The sequence below is a fragment of the Myzus persicae genome, unplaced genomic scaffold (assembly GCF_001856785.1).
Source record: "Myzus persicae strain clone G006 unplaced genomic scaffold, MPER_G0061.0, whole genome shotgun sequence".
Lineage (NCBI taxonomy): Eukaryota > Metazoa > Arthropoda > Insecta > Hemiptera > Aphididae > Myzus > Myzus persicae.
Genome location: NW_019101147.1, coordinates 87,288 through 104,131, shown reverse-complemented (window position 1 = coordinate 104,131; position 16,844 = coordinate 87,288). Strand labels below are relative to the sequence as shown.

General features: G+C 28.0%; 1 protein-coding gene across 1 annotated transcript; it reads left to right on the top strand.

The window, feature by feature from the left end:
* The first annotated feature begins 225 nt into the window (after positions 1-225).
* LOC111027942 lies at positions 226-16,066 on the top strand. The gene is made up of 26 exons (XM_022306447.1): positions 226-362; positions 445-574; positions 749-948; positions 1,027-1,200; positions 2,331-2,509; positions 2,660-2,858; positions 4,216-4,413; positions 5,373-5,520; positions 5,613-5,769; positions 5,883-6,056; positions 6,163-6,361; positions 6,465-6,567; positions 7,295-7,355; positions 8,695-8,788; positions 8,887-9,034; positions 9,935-10,137; positions 10,317-10,490; positions 12,265-12,443; positions 12,751-12,949; positions 13,922-14,119; positions 14,279-14,426; positions 14,508-14,664; positions 14,777-14,950; positions 15,055-15,253; positions 15,342-15,444; positions 15,773-16,066. Exons 1-26 carry the CDS (start codon positions 272-274, stop codon positions 15,837-15,839), a joined length of 4,056 nt encoding a protein of 1,351 aa, XP_022162139.1. The 5' UTR covers positions 226-271; the 3' UTR covers positions 15,840-16,066.
* The last annotated feature ends 778 nt before the right edge of the window (positions 16,067-16,844 follow it).

Sequence of the window (16,844 nt, the reverse complement as noted above, 5' to 3'; positions counted from 1 at the left end):
CTACAATCATAATAGTTATGCACTTCTATGTTCAATGCAATTAGAAATAAAGACCGCGGAGACAGTAGTTTGGTTGATTTAAATAAAATTGCAATGAACAATTGTATTGTTTACTAACATTTTAATTTTATGGTATTGTAACATGATGGTAAATTATATGAACATATTATACAACAGACAAACTGATACATAGCTAAATAGGACTATGGAAATATAAACGTATAAAGCTAATATCAGACACAGTCGTCGCTTTATTTCTTTGAGTTCAACAATGGAAAAAGTTACATTTTTTTTAGTCCTACTTGTCAGCTTATCGTGTGACTGTGGCAATTCTCAAAATGAAAACAACGAACCCAACGCATGTAAATAAATCGTTCCATGTACAATTTGTTGATATTAATAATATATATTAAAATAATATACGATTGCTTTCTCACGCTGCAGATACTTACGGTACGCCAAGAAAACGTGCCAGACATGGAATAGTACAAACCATCAATATCCTAGGTGAAGATACACACGATTTTCCAGTTAGCGATGAGCCAGTATTAGATTCATATCCTTCTAAGATACCGTAAATCAAAATATAAATAAAATAATCATTATATCAATACCTACATACTTATTCATTCAGTTATAATATAATTATATGTTGTGCTACTAGTTCAATTATTATTTATATTATTAAATATCATTAAACATGCCATATAATTTATTAGTATAATGTTGTAATATTATTACTATATAGGTCTTTGAATCCTTCAAAGTCAATTGGATTTCTGCAGCCACAAGAAATCAGTCTAGCCGATCAATGTTTTCCTAGGCCTCAGTGTGATTTTTTTAGCAAGTACAGAACCATAGATGGTAGTTGTAATAATTTACTATACCCGACTTGGGGACAAACTAACACAGCCAACACACGAATTATTCAAGCTAATTATTCGGATGGTATATATTTTATTGAATATAACAAAATATTATTTTAAATTGTTACTATATTATTATAATGAAATTATTTAATATCAGGTTATTCACAGCCAAGAAAATCAGTATCTGGTCACGACTTGCCAGAAGTCCGAAAAATACGTAAAACAATATTTAAAGACATTGACAAATCTTCACACACACATAATTTATTTGTCATGCAATATGCTCAAATCGTTACACACGATACAGCAAGTACATTAATCAAAGAAAAAGGTGAGAAAAAAACAAAAATTTTTATCATGCGGAATGTAATATTATTTGAAAAATATAGTATGAAAAATGTTTCATACTTATCTATTTCAAATAATCGATACAAACGGTGATAGTTATAACTCAGGGCCAATACAGTTATTCAAAACTTAATGGATATTTTTAAAGTGTTGAAAATGTTGTAGAAAAAAATATATAATCCTATAATATTTAAATTAACAAGTTGAATTGTACAATCTGTGATAAATTACTTAAATAAAGTGAAAAATACCTACAATACTATTTATAAAGTACCTATAGGTACCTATAATTATCTTTATAATCCTGTATAGGACGGGGATGGCACGCGTGCCCCAGGTGGCACGTAAAAAGATTTTGTGGGCACTCGAAAATTTTTACTACTATATATATAATTATAGGACCTATAATAACCTAAACTAACCTTTTTATACTAATACATTATTTATACAATAAAATTATAGTATAAGAAAATATAATATTTTGAATATTTTTTTCATGGCACGCTCTAAAAAAAAAAGGTAATTTTGGGCACGCAGTGTTCAAAAGGTTGGCCATCCCTGATATAGGATATTGTATAATTATAATAGAGAACAAAAATAAACTTTTCGATTTTTTGAAATTTCATTAATTTCTTGTTGTCTATTAGTTATTAGTTATTACCATTTAAAATTTCAAAATACGTTCTAACTAAAATATAATTTCTATCAGATTTAAATTGTATGTATAATAAGTTAAAATAGAAAACTTCATAGTAAGATTTGTATGCCAAAAATCGGTTTACTAACAATAATAATATAAACATTATTTAATTAATAATATACGTCTGTATCTTTTGCCAAATACATAGTATATACCGTGTTGTAGGTTTTAATAAGTGTATTATTGATTAAAACAGGGAATAATCAATATTAATTACAAATATAATGTGTGATTTAAACAAAAAATAATCGTCTCATCAGTCTTAAATCTTACAAAACTTATCAGAGAAATTATGTTTGTATTACCTACCCAAAATACAAGATTAATGATGAATAATTGCAATTAATTATTAATACAATAATTCCAAACTCATTTTAAATTTATTAAATCTTAACCACATAAATGTATAAAAGGACCTTATGGTCCAGTGAAGTGTTGCAATGATGATGGTTCAGCGCCGGAAGTTATACCAAAAGAATGTCTTCAGATTAGAACCACATATGATGAACCTGAATCAAAAAACCGTTGCTTATCCATCCCCAGATCACTTGACACATCGGATAAGGGTTGTAGCATTAAACCGGTCAGACAAGTAAGTGATCCTAATCTTTACATATTATAGGTACATTCGATTAGAGCATAGAATTCTCGTTTTTATCAGTTGCATAATAATAATATGGAATAAATAGACAAAAAATAAATTGCAATCATTTGTTGATTTCTGTTTTCACGTTTGTTTCAGATACTCGGAGTCTCCAGTTATATCGACGCATCGGTATTATATGGCACAGACTATGCAACATCGCGTTCTATAAGAACATTCAAATATGGAAAACTCAGACGGCAATTGGGACCAAATGGAAAACCGTTCTTACCCAATCTAAAAAAACCAACAGAACTTTGCAACGTTACTCAAGACACCACAGTGTGCTACCTTTCAGGTAATATTATAATAATATGGAAATAAAAACAATTACAATACTTATTATTTGATATGATTTCTTGTAGTTTTAAAACAAGTTCCCCGGTAAAAGTTATTCTAAGTACTTACAGTTCTTTATAAATGAACAATTTATATTAAACAAACTTGGTGAACATCTGTTTAAAAATTAACATTGACATTTTAAATACTTCAATTTAAATATATTCAACAAATAATTTACGATGACGATAAATTAAATAAGTTTTCTTTAAAAGTATTGCACATAATTCAACTTTATAAATATTTATTTTCATTTTTTTATACTTACATTTATTTTATACATTTATAATGATGCATTTTAACTTTCGTAGTACTTGTAGTAATAATAGAATTGAATATTATTTTATTGTATCTTCATTAATTAGAACGTTCAGTACAGTACATATTTATCATTAGTTTTATAAGAGTTAAAAAATTAAAACCATCTATTCGAATAAATAACTTTTTGAACAGATAATTTTTCGAAAACATGAACTTTCGAGCACATTATTTTCAACTATATGTGACTTGCAGACATTCGACCCACACCCATATAACGATACTATGATAATTTAATATTATAAGACGTACCAACGTCATGCACATTTCCTATAGTAAATTTAAAATTTATCGGTGCAATATATTAAATTACATTTCTATCTTCATAATTGTACATTGTAGGTATGTATTTATATTATTTGATTCTGAGGGTAGCGAAAGGTTAGGTTAGGTTATTGATTTTACAGTGGTGTTTTTTTTTATAAAATGTTTTCACTTGGTTAAAATAAAAAAAGTTTGTAAATTTAATTCAAAGTTCCTCATAAGTTGTTTCAATAGCAGTTCAAAAATATTAAAGATACTTGGGCAAAATTTGTTTTATAAAATTTTAAGTTGTTTTGATATTGTTTGTTTGTAATATTCAGTGTTTGGAAAGAACGTTGATCATGAGCACACGTTCATATTTTGTACTTCACTTGTTTGTTTTTTTCAAATTCTAATTTCTCAAATCTAAATGTATTTCCATGTAATAAATATTTGTTTAAAATATATTGATTTATTATATTATACATCTAATAATATTTGCTTATTAAAATTAATATTACAAAAATAATAATAAAACTAAATGAACGATCTAGTGTACGTAAACTTGAACAAATTCATTTTTTTAGTGAACGTCCCTGACACTGTCAAAAATGTATGTCGATGAACACAGTAGTTATTGAAGAGTTGTGGTCAATAACTACCTAATATATTTAAATGTTTTGAAACCTTTCATTTAAGCATTGTTTAGTAATATCTAACATTATAATATATTATTGTGTATTTGTGTTTATCAGGTGACCCAAGAATCAACATACATCCACAAATGGCAGTTGTAACAACTTCATTATTGAGACTACACAACTATTTATGTGATGAGCTTAGTTGCTTGAACCCCAATTGGGATGATGAGCGATTATACCAAGAAGCCAGGAGAATACTCATTGCAATGCACCAACACATTACATACAATGAATTTGTTCCAATACTTTTAGGTGAGTCACATTATAATCAGTGAATTTAATAATTTTTGTTCAAGTTAGATTCAATGTATTATTATTCTAAATAAAAAATCGTATTTTATTCTTGCATATTATATTAGAGTACCCATTATATGTTTCAGTACATATCTCTTTAACTGTATGTATTACATTAGATATTTAGGAATAAACTATTATTTGGCCAAATGCTATAGGTACCTATGTAGGTACCTACCTAGTACTTCATCGATATAGAATGGTTGAATAAATTCTTTCAGCAAATAACTTTTTTAGAAATGTTATTTTCTAGTAACTATTTATTTTTCAGAATTGTTTTGAACTTGTTTTTGTACAATTTTTAAATTTTAAAAACTTGGTTTTATGAATGCTTAGTCATATACTCGTATAAAATTGTAGATATGAAATTTATTTTCACGATTTCACACATTTTGGTATTTTTAATGCATTATATACTATCATTGATGCAAAATGTTCTTATTTTTAAATGCATAAGTCAATGCATTTTTCATGTTTTTGGTGCATTCAATTCACAGACCTGGTAAATAATTATTAATAATAGATATAAAGTATTTTAATTATTTTATAGGTCAAAAACAAAATACTACGAGTTTAATGACAATAATTATTTATTTATTATAATTTAGATGGATGAGATAAATTACAAAAATGTATAAAATACTTGATGTTGTGGGAGGTTCAATTTACATTTAAGATATTACTATGGTATACATTAAAAAATCAACAAAAATATCAATATTTAAATGGTGCATGAGTCTATTTAATGGATAATTTTTGCTACACAAAGTAGGCACGCAGGATTGGCACATACAAATTCATTTTAACAATTTACAATCAAAGTCTTATTGTCTGTCATTAAATATAAAGAATATTAAATATGCATATTTTGCTTTATTCAATGTATTTAAAATTATTATTATTTTTGATCTCCTCAGGAAGAGATTTCGCCAGAGAAAACTATTTACTACCAATGACTAATGGATTTGACGATAGTTACGATCAATATTTAAATCCGACTACAACAACCAGTTTTACAGCCGCTGCATTCAGATCAATGCATAGCTCCATACCTGGATTTATTGAGTAGGTATATAAAATATAACACAAACAGCGATTTTGTACTGTTTTCGAATCCATCGCACATATCATACTCCATAATTTTTGTTTTATTAAAGTTTGGTGAATGAAGCCCGAAAAATAAAATCGAAAATACGGATAGGTGATTTCTTTTTTAAGCCCGACATAGTACAAAGACAAGATAATTATGATAGCTTCATCAGAGGGTTGCTAACTCAACATGTGCAAGAAGTAGATCAATATTTTACAGAAGAGGTATCCATATAAAATATTTAGTTTTCATTCAAAACGTTGTGATTTAACTTGAAATAGTTCCTATGTATGAACGGCTAGCCACTAAAATCTCCCATGCTAACTTATTTGTTTAGATAAGTGAGTCGGCAATCAGAATTCCGGAGAGACACCAAAGAGTTGACTTGGTCAGCATAGACATGGAGCGGGGTAGAGATTACGGAGAGCCACCTTATAATAAATTTAGGCAACTCTGCGGATTGAGCGAGGCCAAGAGCTTTGACAGCCTGATCGATCAAATGGATAAAAAAGTAAAAACAACAGATATTTTGCAAAGGATTTACAAATATAAATGCGTAGAAACCCATAACGATTAATGAATTAATTATTATTTATCGAAAATCCTACCCGACGAAGCATGTCGAGGCCCTATCGAAAATGTACAAACACGTGGACGATATCGATTATTACGTGGCTGGTCTCTTGGAAAAATCAAAACCCGGAACTGTATTAGGTCATACGTTCCAATGCGTTGTCGGGGAGATGTTTTTCAGATTAAAGTATGGCGATCGATATTACTATGAATTCGGGAATCAGATTGGTTCTTTTAAAATAGGTAACCTATACTACGATCCTATTACATGACAATTAGTGTAATAAATGATTGTATGGTCATAAATACTTACCTATTGTTTTATAATATATTGTTTGTTGAACAGAACAACTCAATGAAATAAGAAAAACGACATTAGCACTCATCGTGTGTTTAACATCAGATATTTACTCTGTACAACGGAATATGTTTGAGATACCCAGCAATCGGTGAGTACTCAGTACCGCACAACAGCATATTCTATTTTGTGATTTTAGTCAAACTGTCTCTGTGTTGGTGATATATCTAAAATTTTATTAAACGGACAAATATACAAATATGGTTATTTTTAAATTTACATTTTACGTTAGTTGTGAATGGTGGATTACAATGTGATGTGTGTCAAGCTAGTAACTAGTAGTAACAGTGGTTAAAGTAGATACGTGTCAAAGTCATTATTAATTTACAGAAACAAAAACATGTGACACGATACAATGTACTTATAAGTGATAGATGAACAGTATATATTATAATATATCATAATATTACATTAAATCACAGACTTTATACCAAGGTGGATTGATATCAATCCACCTTGCCTTACACTAATTTATAGCCATGGTGGAATAAATTGTATGGTAAACTAAGTGCTTATCGGACAACAGTGTCAAGACACAAAAAAACGTGTGACATATTATGTCCCCACATTGAAATTAGTACTATACAAGCTACAGTATACAATTCCATCTAATGTTATATTAAATAGACATATAAAAATATTGTTATTTTTCAAATTACAATTGTGTAATGGTTATGAATGGTGGAATAAATTGTGCGTTAAACTAGTACCTAAGTGCTTATAGTCTCGATTCGTGTCAAGATAATTATTAACTTACAGAAACAAAAAATGTGTGAAAACTAATTTGTAATAATAATAATGTATTTATAATTTTTCAGTAATCCATTGGTATCCTGCAGCTCTATACCAAAACCTGATTTGTCTGCCTGGAAAGAAGATTAAAATTAGAATCCGATGTTTGGACTACACATGTTACATGATATATACTTTCTAAATATTGTACATCTTTTGAGTCAAGAAAAGTCGACTTTGGTACTTCAATTGGAAAATGTATATCATTTATTTAGCATTTTTTTCCTAATAAATTATAAAAAAAAATACTTTTGGTTTTCATGTATTCTAACCTTCTCTTACTTTTTGCCCCTCTATAATTAATTTAACGATAAATACGTGTTGATTTTATTATAATGGCTAAAATATTTTATGTTTTTCATTTCCTCCGTCAAAATTAAAACTGTTGTCTGATGGACGTGACTATTACAACATTGTACGGCACAGAGTGATAGCTTTAAATTATCGAATATGTAATGTTTATTATTGTAGTTACTCATAGTCTTAAAATAACATAACTTTTGTGATAATAATTAGAATATTATTGTATTTTTTCGGTTCATTGTTAGTTTAAGACAATGAAAAAAAACTATATAAAAAAAAAATACTGATTCTTTAATAGTTTGTTTATGTTAAAACTAACCTAACCGAATAACTATTACGCCTTGTACTATATAAGATATTAAAATCACATATTATTATAATGCATTCTTAAAAAAAAAAAAAAAATTAATAATCATATTTTAATCATAGAAATATAATATTTTATTGTTCATTAACTGCTTGCGGTAATTCAAATGTAGGTTGAACCTTCCAACCTAAGATCGCCGCACTATTGTAATATTTAAATGAATAATAATGTATCACCTGTCGTCGAATTAATTTGTTTTGAGCAGAATCCCTACATCGCATTTCCGTAAACCGGTAAACATATCCATATCGGTAAAAATATACAACATTTTTCACGAATTTATTTTACGTTCAAACCCTTTGAAATGAACTCTAATAATGTATAATATATGTTACTATATAATAGTACCTATTTAATTAATTTTTTTAACTAGATCAAAATTCAATTATGCAAAATATGATAATAATTATTGAGTAATTATAAATCTTGCAAATTTGCATGAATAGTTATAATCGCTTATAATTAAATACCTGTGGCCGGGAAAGATTAGTTTACCAAAAGCACTAATTATTGTGTTTAATGTAACCAGCCGCAAAATAATGGCCTCAACAGTTTAAATTGTAATGCCATTGTAATTATTTGTAATGGCATGTATTTAAGAACGATTTGATACAATTTGCAAGATAGTATTGTTTGAGCATAATATTTAAAATCCAAACCTATAAATAGTTAAGTAGGGTTACGGCAATCCAAACATACACAGCAAAGACCTCAATGCGTTTCAGTTGTGACCGTCGCATTGTTGACAGAAGTTAAAAAAAGAAAATGAAAAGAATCATTATTGTTTTCTCGTTGTTTGTTTGTGTATCGTGTAATTTTCATAAACATGAAGAAACCGAACTCAAATCAGGTGAATATAAAACTCATATAAAATCATTTGAGTAAAAGTTATAAAGAAAATATAATATGACATTTTAATAACTCATATTTCCATTTGCGTTTACTTAGATAAGAATAGACGGCCAGAATCACTGTGTTTACATGCCAAAAATAATGTTCTCAAGAAAAACAATTTTTTTCGGGATGAAGGAATTCATAATGTGTCGATAATGAGGGACGAACATGCAGTTGTAGATTCAAATCCAGCTAAGATACCGTAAATTAAATTAAATTCTAATAATAATATAATATTATACATCAGGATTGATTTCCATATTATCAAGCCTGGGCAAGTTAATGATCATTTTTAACTGAGTTAAGTTGGGTTGATGCAAAACATACTAAACAGTTTAAAGTTAACAGTTAACCTATTTTTTTTTTAACTCAGTTAAGTTAAAAGTTATATGAAAATGTTCTATTAACTTAAGTTATTTTTTTTTAAATATCTATATAAATAATCAGTAATATGGTATCAAATAATAAAAATCAAAAATATTATTGAACACAGGGAATATCCAAAAGCTTTTCCATACATATAATTAAATTATTAGATGCTGATGAATAGAATATTAGGTAGTATAGGTACCAAAAGAATACAAAATACAGAAATAAGTACAAAGTTTTAATTTATTAATACACATACATTTTTTTTAATTATTAAATAAAAATAACATGGTATTAAGGAATGTACTTAATTTTAAACTCTGAATACTTTTTCAGGGAACTTAAACTATAAGAGATCCCCAAGTCTCTAATTAATGTGCACTGAATGTGTTGTGAAAATTAAAAATTGTAGAACTAAATAGGTAATTTAATCAAAAAATAAATGTACTTCTATAATATGTAATATGCATCATTAATAATAGTTTTGTTGTATTTATTATTTAATTATTTATAAATTAACTTAATTTTAATTTGATTAAAAGTAACTCGTTATTTATTAAGATTATATCAATTAAAATGAGTCAAGTTAAAAATTAAGTTATCGAAAATTAAAGTTAAAAAGTTAAAATTAACTTAACTTTTAACTTAACTTAACTTTTTAATTCGCTTATGTCCAGGCTTGTATATTATTAATGAACGTATAATTGTATAATGTATTAAACATTTTTATTAGATCTCTAATGGATCCATCAAAATCGGTTGGACTGTTATCACCAATAGACGTTGACCTTGCCGATAAATGTTTTCCTAAGCCCAAGTGTGATCCCAATGCACCATTTAGAACCATAGATGGCGGTTGTAATAATTTGAATTTTCCAGTTTGGGGACAAGCGAATACAGCGAATACCCGAATTATCGAGGCAAATTACTTGGATGGTAGCTAGTATAATATAATATAAAATATTATTATTTTAGTGCCCCCTTGTTTCTGTTATCTATGAATTGTTTATTTAATAATAGTAAAACTATTATTGTTGTGTAGTATTCAAAAACGTGTATTTATTTAATCAATTATAAAAAAAAATTAACGATATAATGTTATAAAACAATTTAAGGTAAATCGCAGCAAAGAAAAGCAATTTCGGGTCGCGAATTGCCAAATTCCAGACATATACGAACGACTTTGTTCTTAGATGTGCAGAAACCAGCACCAGAACATAATGTATTGGTCACGCAATTCGGACAAATGATTGCACACGATACTGAATTGGCATTTCCTAAGCTTTCAGGTGAATACCTATTTCAATCTAACAATTAAATATTCTTAAATATTCAACATATCATTAAAAAATTGTCATTATTTCCAAGCATAGTATTTTATAATAAAAAAAAATGTATGAAATTTAGCGAAAAAAAATTGATGTGTGTTTATTAGAACGCAATAAAGTTTAATGGTTAGATCTTAGTCGTAGAGCCTCATCTCACTTTGGTCGTCTTATCAGTAGTGGTCGTTAGCCTTCAGTGGTACCTATAACATTTATACATTTTTATGTAGATGCATGTACAAATATTACCTATAAATAGTACTAAACTACTAACCAACATTTGTACCTATATAATAATATTATATATTTCATAGACAAAATTATACGAGTATCTTAAAAATATAACACAGCATTTGTGATCAAATACTCAACTTTCTTACCGCATATTTTTGTATATTTCGATATTTTTGGATTTAAATTGCATATTTTAGATTGTAAGAATATATTTCAAGCTTCAAATTTATCAAAAGTAATGAATTTCGGTGAACATTTTTCATGAATCGAGGTCAACAATATTATTATATTAAACTTAGTATTTGTCATAAAGACGACATAGAAACTAATTTGTATCTTAATGATTAGTGGTTAGACTAGATTATAACAAATTGAAATCAATTTATTTATTGCGTATATTTTTGTATTTTTGCATAACGAATAATACCTATGTGGTACAGTTATTATTTAGTTCTAGAACTGTGTGTATTACGTTTTATCGTGTGTTTAAGGTGTGTATTAACAATATCAATTTAGGTAAGAAAAATATTCGAGAATTCTTTAACAATTATTTTTAAATATCCTTTTTTCATTATTATTTACAGCATAATAAGAATGAGATCTACATTGGCTGTATGACAAAATAAAAATATATTATATGATAGTGTTATTAAATATTTAAAGATAAATATAATTTTTTTAGTGGAAGGGGCATATTTTTGAGTTTATTGATACTTCAGAAGTGCACATTTGATGATTTCTTTTTATGTATGAAAGTATATGCCCTAGTCATGACTTTATAATATGAGTTATGACTCATTGGTATTTCGTAGGTAAATTATATATCAACATTCAACATATTATTATTGCATTGCACGAATCAACTAACCAATTAGATATTCGTATTTTATATAGTCGGTACACTCGTACTAACCCAGACCTATTTATTTTATATTTTTATAAAACATATATGTTATACTTGTCATTTTTATATAACTACAAACAATATAAATGTATTAAACATTTAAAACCAATATATTTAAATTAGAATGAGTTAGGAGACAATTTTTTAATGGATAAATAATTATTTTATTATATTATCATATTATTGTATGTAAGCGAACTGGTTTTATTTCTTAATATAAGACACCCGTGTATTAGAGAAAGAGAAGATGACGTCTTTTGTTCTTACTTAATTTTTTTATTTCACCAACTAACTTGTATTTGAATTGAGTTAATGATTTAAAAAAATATATAGATATCTATTTTTAATAGGATCCGATTAGTGTACTATACGTCTATAGTCTATACGTAATACACTTATTTGTTTATTTCAGTAATAAAAAAAAATACAGCAGCACATCTGTAAAAGTATAACATAAATAATCAGAAAATATTTCAAAACAATTTATGCAATATTTTATTGAATTTATAGATTATAAAATACATATATATTAATATACGTATTAATCATCTATAAATTGATCGAAACATGTGTGAATAATAAAAATGTGTTTTATTAAAGTAAATGGCGGTAAACTCGAGTGTTGTAACCCAGATGGTACGACTCCAAAATTTCTGCCGAAAGGGTGCCTTCCAATAACAATCCCACTAAACGATCCTGGTTCGAAAAAACGATGTTTGTCCATTCCACGATCAGCTGATACGTCGGACATAGGTTGTCAGATTCAACCGGTCAGACAAGTAAGCATCATGATCTGTCATACAATTTTCAGAGCTGTACACGCGTATTTACATTTAAAATATAAGTCTTATTCATTTAATACACATTGTACCTAAAATCCTAGCCGTCGAATGGGGGAGGAGGGCTAGATGGACTGAGCCCCTAAATTTTTTTTTAGTTATATTTTTAGGATATATGTTGATATAATGTTATGTACCCGAAATATTATAAACTATACCCCTCTCTCTCTGTATATAAATGTATAATAATCATCACGCCTAGAGATAAAAGATATTATATTTTTCTTAATGTGATTATGTATTTTAGCTTATTGGTGTTAGCAGTTTTATTGACGGCTCCGCATTATACGGTTCAGATACTGTTACGGCAAGAAGTTTACGTACACTTATTAATGGCAAGCTAAAAACACAGATTGGACCTAATGGAAAATCATACTTATCAAATGTCAAAAAACCAACACAATCGTGCAACGTCCCTACAGATAACTCTGTGTGCTATGCTTCAGGTAATTCAAATTAATTTATCCATTAAAATTGTTCAAGGTCCTTTATATTAATTTGGTGAGTTTTTAAAATCAGTTGAATTTAAAATTAGACAAGGGAAAATGCCCACATTGACACCCTCCCCCCAATGACGCAACTGTACTAACAAAAAAAAAAATAAATAAATTGATTCATAAATCGTTATAGAATTTCCGTGAACAAAAATCACTTGAATAGTTCGATATTATCAGTTAAAGCAAGTTGCATACCTAATTGAAAATAAAATTTGCTTGTAAAACAATAATTATATAAACATATACACACTCAAAATATGTGTTGAAACGTGAATTATTTCTATGTTTTTTCTCTTTAGAATATTATGTGAGTATGTGACATTTTTATAAATTGTAAAATGTCATATTTAAAGTTACAGGCATTTTTATGAATATTAATATATTAATAAATTTCAATAACTACGTTTTGAAATAGGCCTTCTAACATATCGAAACAAATATAATTCTTTGACTGCGTACACTGTTCAAAATTGTCAGGACAATAAATTTAATATATAGCTACTAAATATGAAACATGTTCACACTCCTTATAAATTAACTGAAGCAAAAAGCAATAATTAAATAACTATCATCGTCGGACACTCAACTTACTAAAAATTAAAATGATTCTTATCGAATGAAGATGTGTTGTTATATGAATTTTCGCATTCCAACAATGTTTCACGGGTTGTTTTTTTTCGCATTGAATTTAGTATTATTGTTCTGCGCATAACTATTTAAAACTGTACATCATATTAATATATTTATACCGACAAAATAGTACCTGCATTGTCTAACCGTTTCTATGCAATTTTAAATAAATATATGTCTTATGCAAATCTATGTATCCGTGATTGATATAATTTTTTATAAATTTATTTTACAAAAATCTGATATATTCAACTGTATTTAATTATTGAATGAACTTTGCGTTGCATTCAGGGGATCCGAGAGTTAACCAACATCCCAACATGGCAGTCAACACAATTTCCTTAATGAGATTGCACAACATATTGTGTGATGAGTTTAAACGATTGAACCCCACGTGGAACGACGAAAAAATATATCAACAAGCCAGGAGATTAGTCATCGCAATGTATCAGCATGTTACATACAATGAATTTTTGCCGGTGATTTTGGGTAGGCGCTCAATACTAGAAACACTATTTTTCATAAATATAGGATTTTCAATAGTAAAATATATAACTAATACAGAATGATGAGTATACATCAAATGCACATTATAGTACCGTACGCATAATGCATGGTTATTATTAAAGTATGTTTTAATAAATACAGGTAGAGATTATTGCAGAGCAAATAAATTACTACCGTTGAATGATGGATTTGACGATAATTATGACGCATTCTTAAACCCGACTACATTCACTAGTTTTACCGCTGCTGCGTATAGAGGTCTCCACAGTTATATACAAGGATCGATGGAGTAATGAAATTAAATAACCATAACTTCGTTGTTCTACGGAAACCGATTTAAATTTAATTGATAATATGATTTATTTTACAGTTTGGTTAATGAATCCAGACAAACCACATCAACGTTCCGTTTAAGTGACATATTCTTGAGACCTGACATTGTGCAAAACAAAGACAATTATGATAGTCTCGTCAGAGGAATGTTGACCCAACACGCACAAGGACAAGATCAATTTTTCACGACAGAGGTATTTTATTTCGGTGTTGATAGTATAAAATGTCATAATTACTGTATTAATCATTGGAAAAAAATTACTATTATTTTGAAACAATGAAATATGTGTTAATTGTTTGATCCAGATCACTGAATTCCTATTCAGAAGCCCGAACAAAACAGACGGTTCTGACTTGATCACCTTAGACATGGAACGCGGCCGAGATTTCGGTGAACCCCCTTATAATAAATTCAGACAGCTGTGTGGTTTGAGAGCGGCCAGAACATTTGGTGACTTTACCGATCAAATAAGTAAAAAAGTAAAGATGTTTAATACTATAATACATAAAATATGCATAATATGTCTACGTAATACCTGTCTTATTATTTATAATATTTTATAAATCTAAAACATTTTATATAGAACGTGGATGCCTTAGCTAGCATGTACGAACACGTGGACGATGTTGACTATTACGCAGCTGGTAATTTAGAAAAACAGAAACCGGGATCCATATTTGGGCATACATTCCAATGCATCATCGGTGAAATGTTTTTCAGATGGAAATTTGGTGACAGATTTTATTACGAATTCGGAAAGCAACCGGGTTCTTTTACCTTAGGTAACGTTGGCGGTTATACAATTTAAGTAGCTTTTTATATAGGTATTCATTATAACTGTTTAATATATCAAATTTATTTTTTATAAAGACCAACTTAAAGAAATACGAAAAACGACATTAGCTTTCATAATGTGTGTAACGTCAGACATTCGTCTCATACAACGCAATGCATTTGATGTACCTAGTGGTCGGTGAGTAATTTCGAACTTTATTATTTACAACTTAGATAGCTTTCACATAACTCTATGCAATACCTACATATACACAGGTCTTTAAAAAATTGTATCCTACAAATTCATGTTACAATAATTGTTTCCCTTATAAACATATTTAGAATACAACCGGTATTACTGTTCAAATGTCTGCAACCCAAAATAATTGTGCACTTTTAAAAGTGTCAATTTATTTGATAACATCATTATTAATATTATTACGTGACAAATACCATTATTGATGAAAATGTGTTATCGTTGCATACTTAACTCATAGATACAATTAATGATCAACTTTTTTTTTCAGAAACCCATTGGTATCTTGCAACTCAATAACAAAACTCAATCTGGCTCCCTGGATAGATAATTTATAGGAATATCGTTCGTCAAACACTTTAGTTCCACATATTTATATACTTTGTCTCATATGTACCTAGTATATAAGTAAGTAGTATATTATGTGCTTAGTATTAGAAATTAGAACGAAGTATAGTAATCCGGGTACTACGTAATTAAAATTTAAAAAAAATTGTAACTATATTAATTGTATACTTTCTAAGTGTAGAGAATATTAAAAACTAAGTGGTTGATAATTATTTAATTCGAATAAAAAAATACAAATTTTAATTATACTTGAGCCATTGTTACTATTTAAATAGTTTTCCTGAAGAAAAAGATCTGAAGTTCTACATTTTCATGTCTCCGAATGCTGAAAATGTATTAGAATGGCGTCATAATAATTCGCCTAAATCTCTTATCAAATAAATAAAAAGAGAGATGAATACAATTCCCTCAGCTCCAAAAAACATAATAAGCAAATCAGTGTATGAGTGTAAGTGAGAGCGAAGAACGATAATATATTATTGTATCTGTCGATATTCACTTGAAAGTTAACGTAAAACAGCTAGAAACATTGCACTAAATCATATTACTATAATAACAATTAAAATATGATAAAAAATAAAAAATATGATATTTATTTTGTTTTTGAAAAAATGAATTCAACGTATTGTATACCTGATGCTAAAATATGTTAACAACCAAACGGTTCTGTCTGCAGTTTGGTCGTGGTAAGATTAAATAATTTAAGTTTTTTTATGTAGGACTTTACATCGAATTTCGAATTTTTATGTATAAATAATAATCATTGAACAAATATGTTGTTTTTTATAAATTTTAAGACAGCACAGGAGACGCGTCGAGTACTAGTAATAGGATTTCTGTGGTCATTACACGACTGATCGATACGACAACCACGACATTATTGCCTAATAAAAGTGATTAACAGAAATCGTAACTATAAATTTGGTTCTCGACAATATCTTTAGAAATCATTTGTTCTTAAATTAAATTAGAACAACAATGAATTTCAAAGCTTT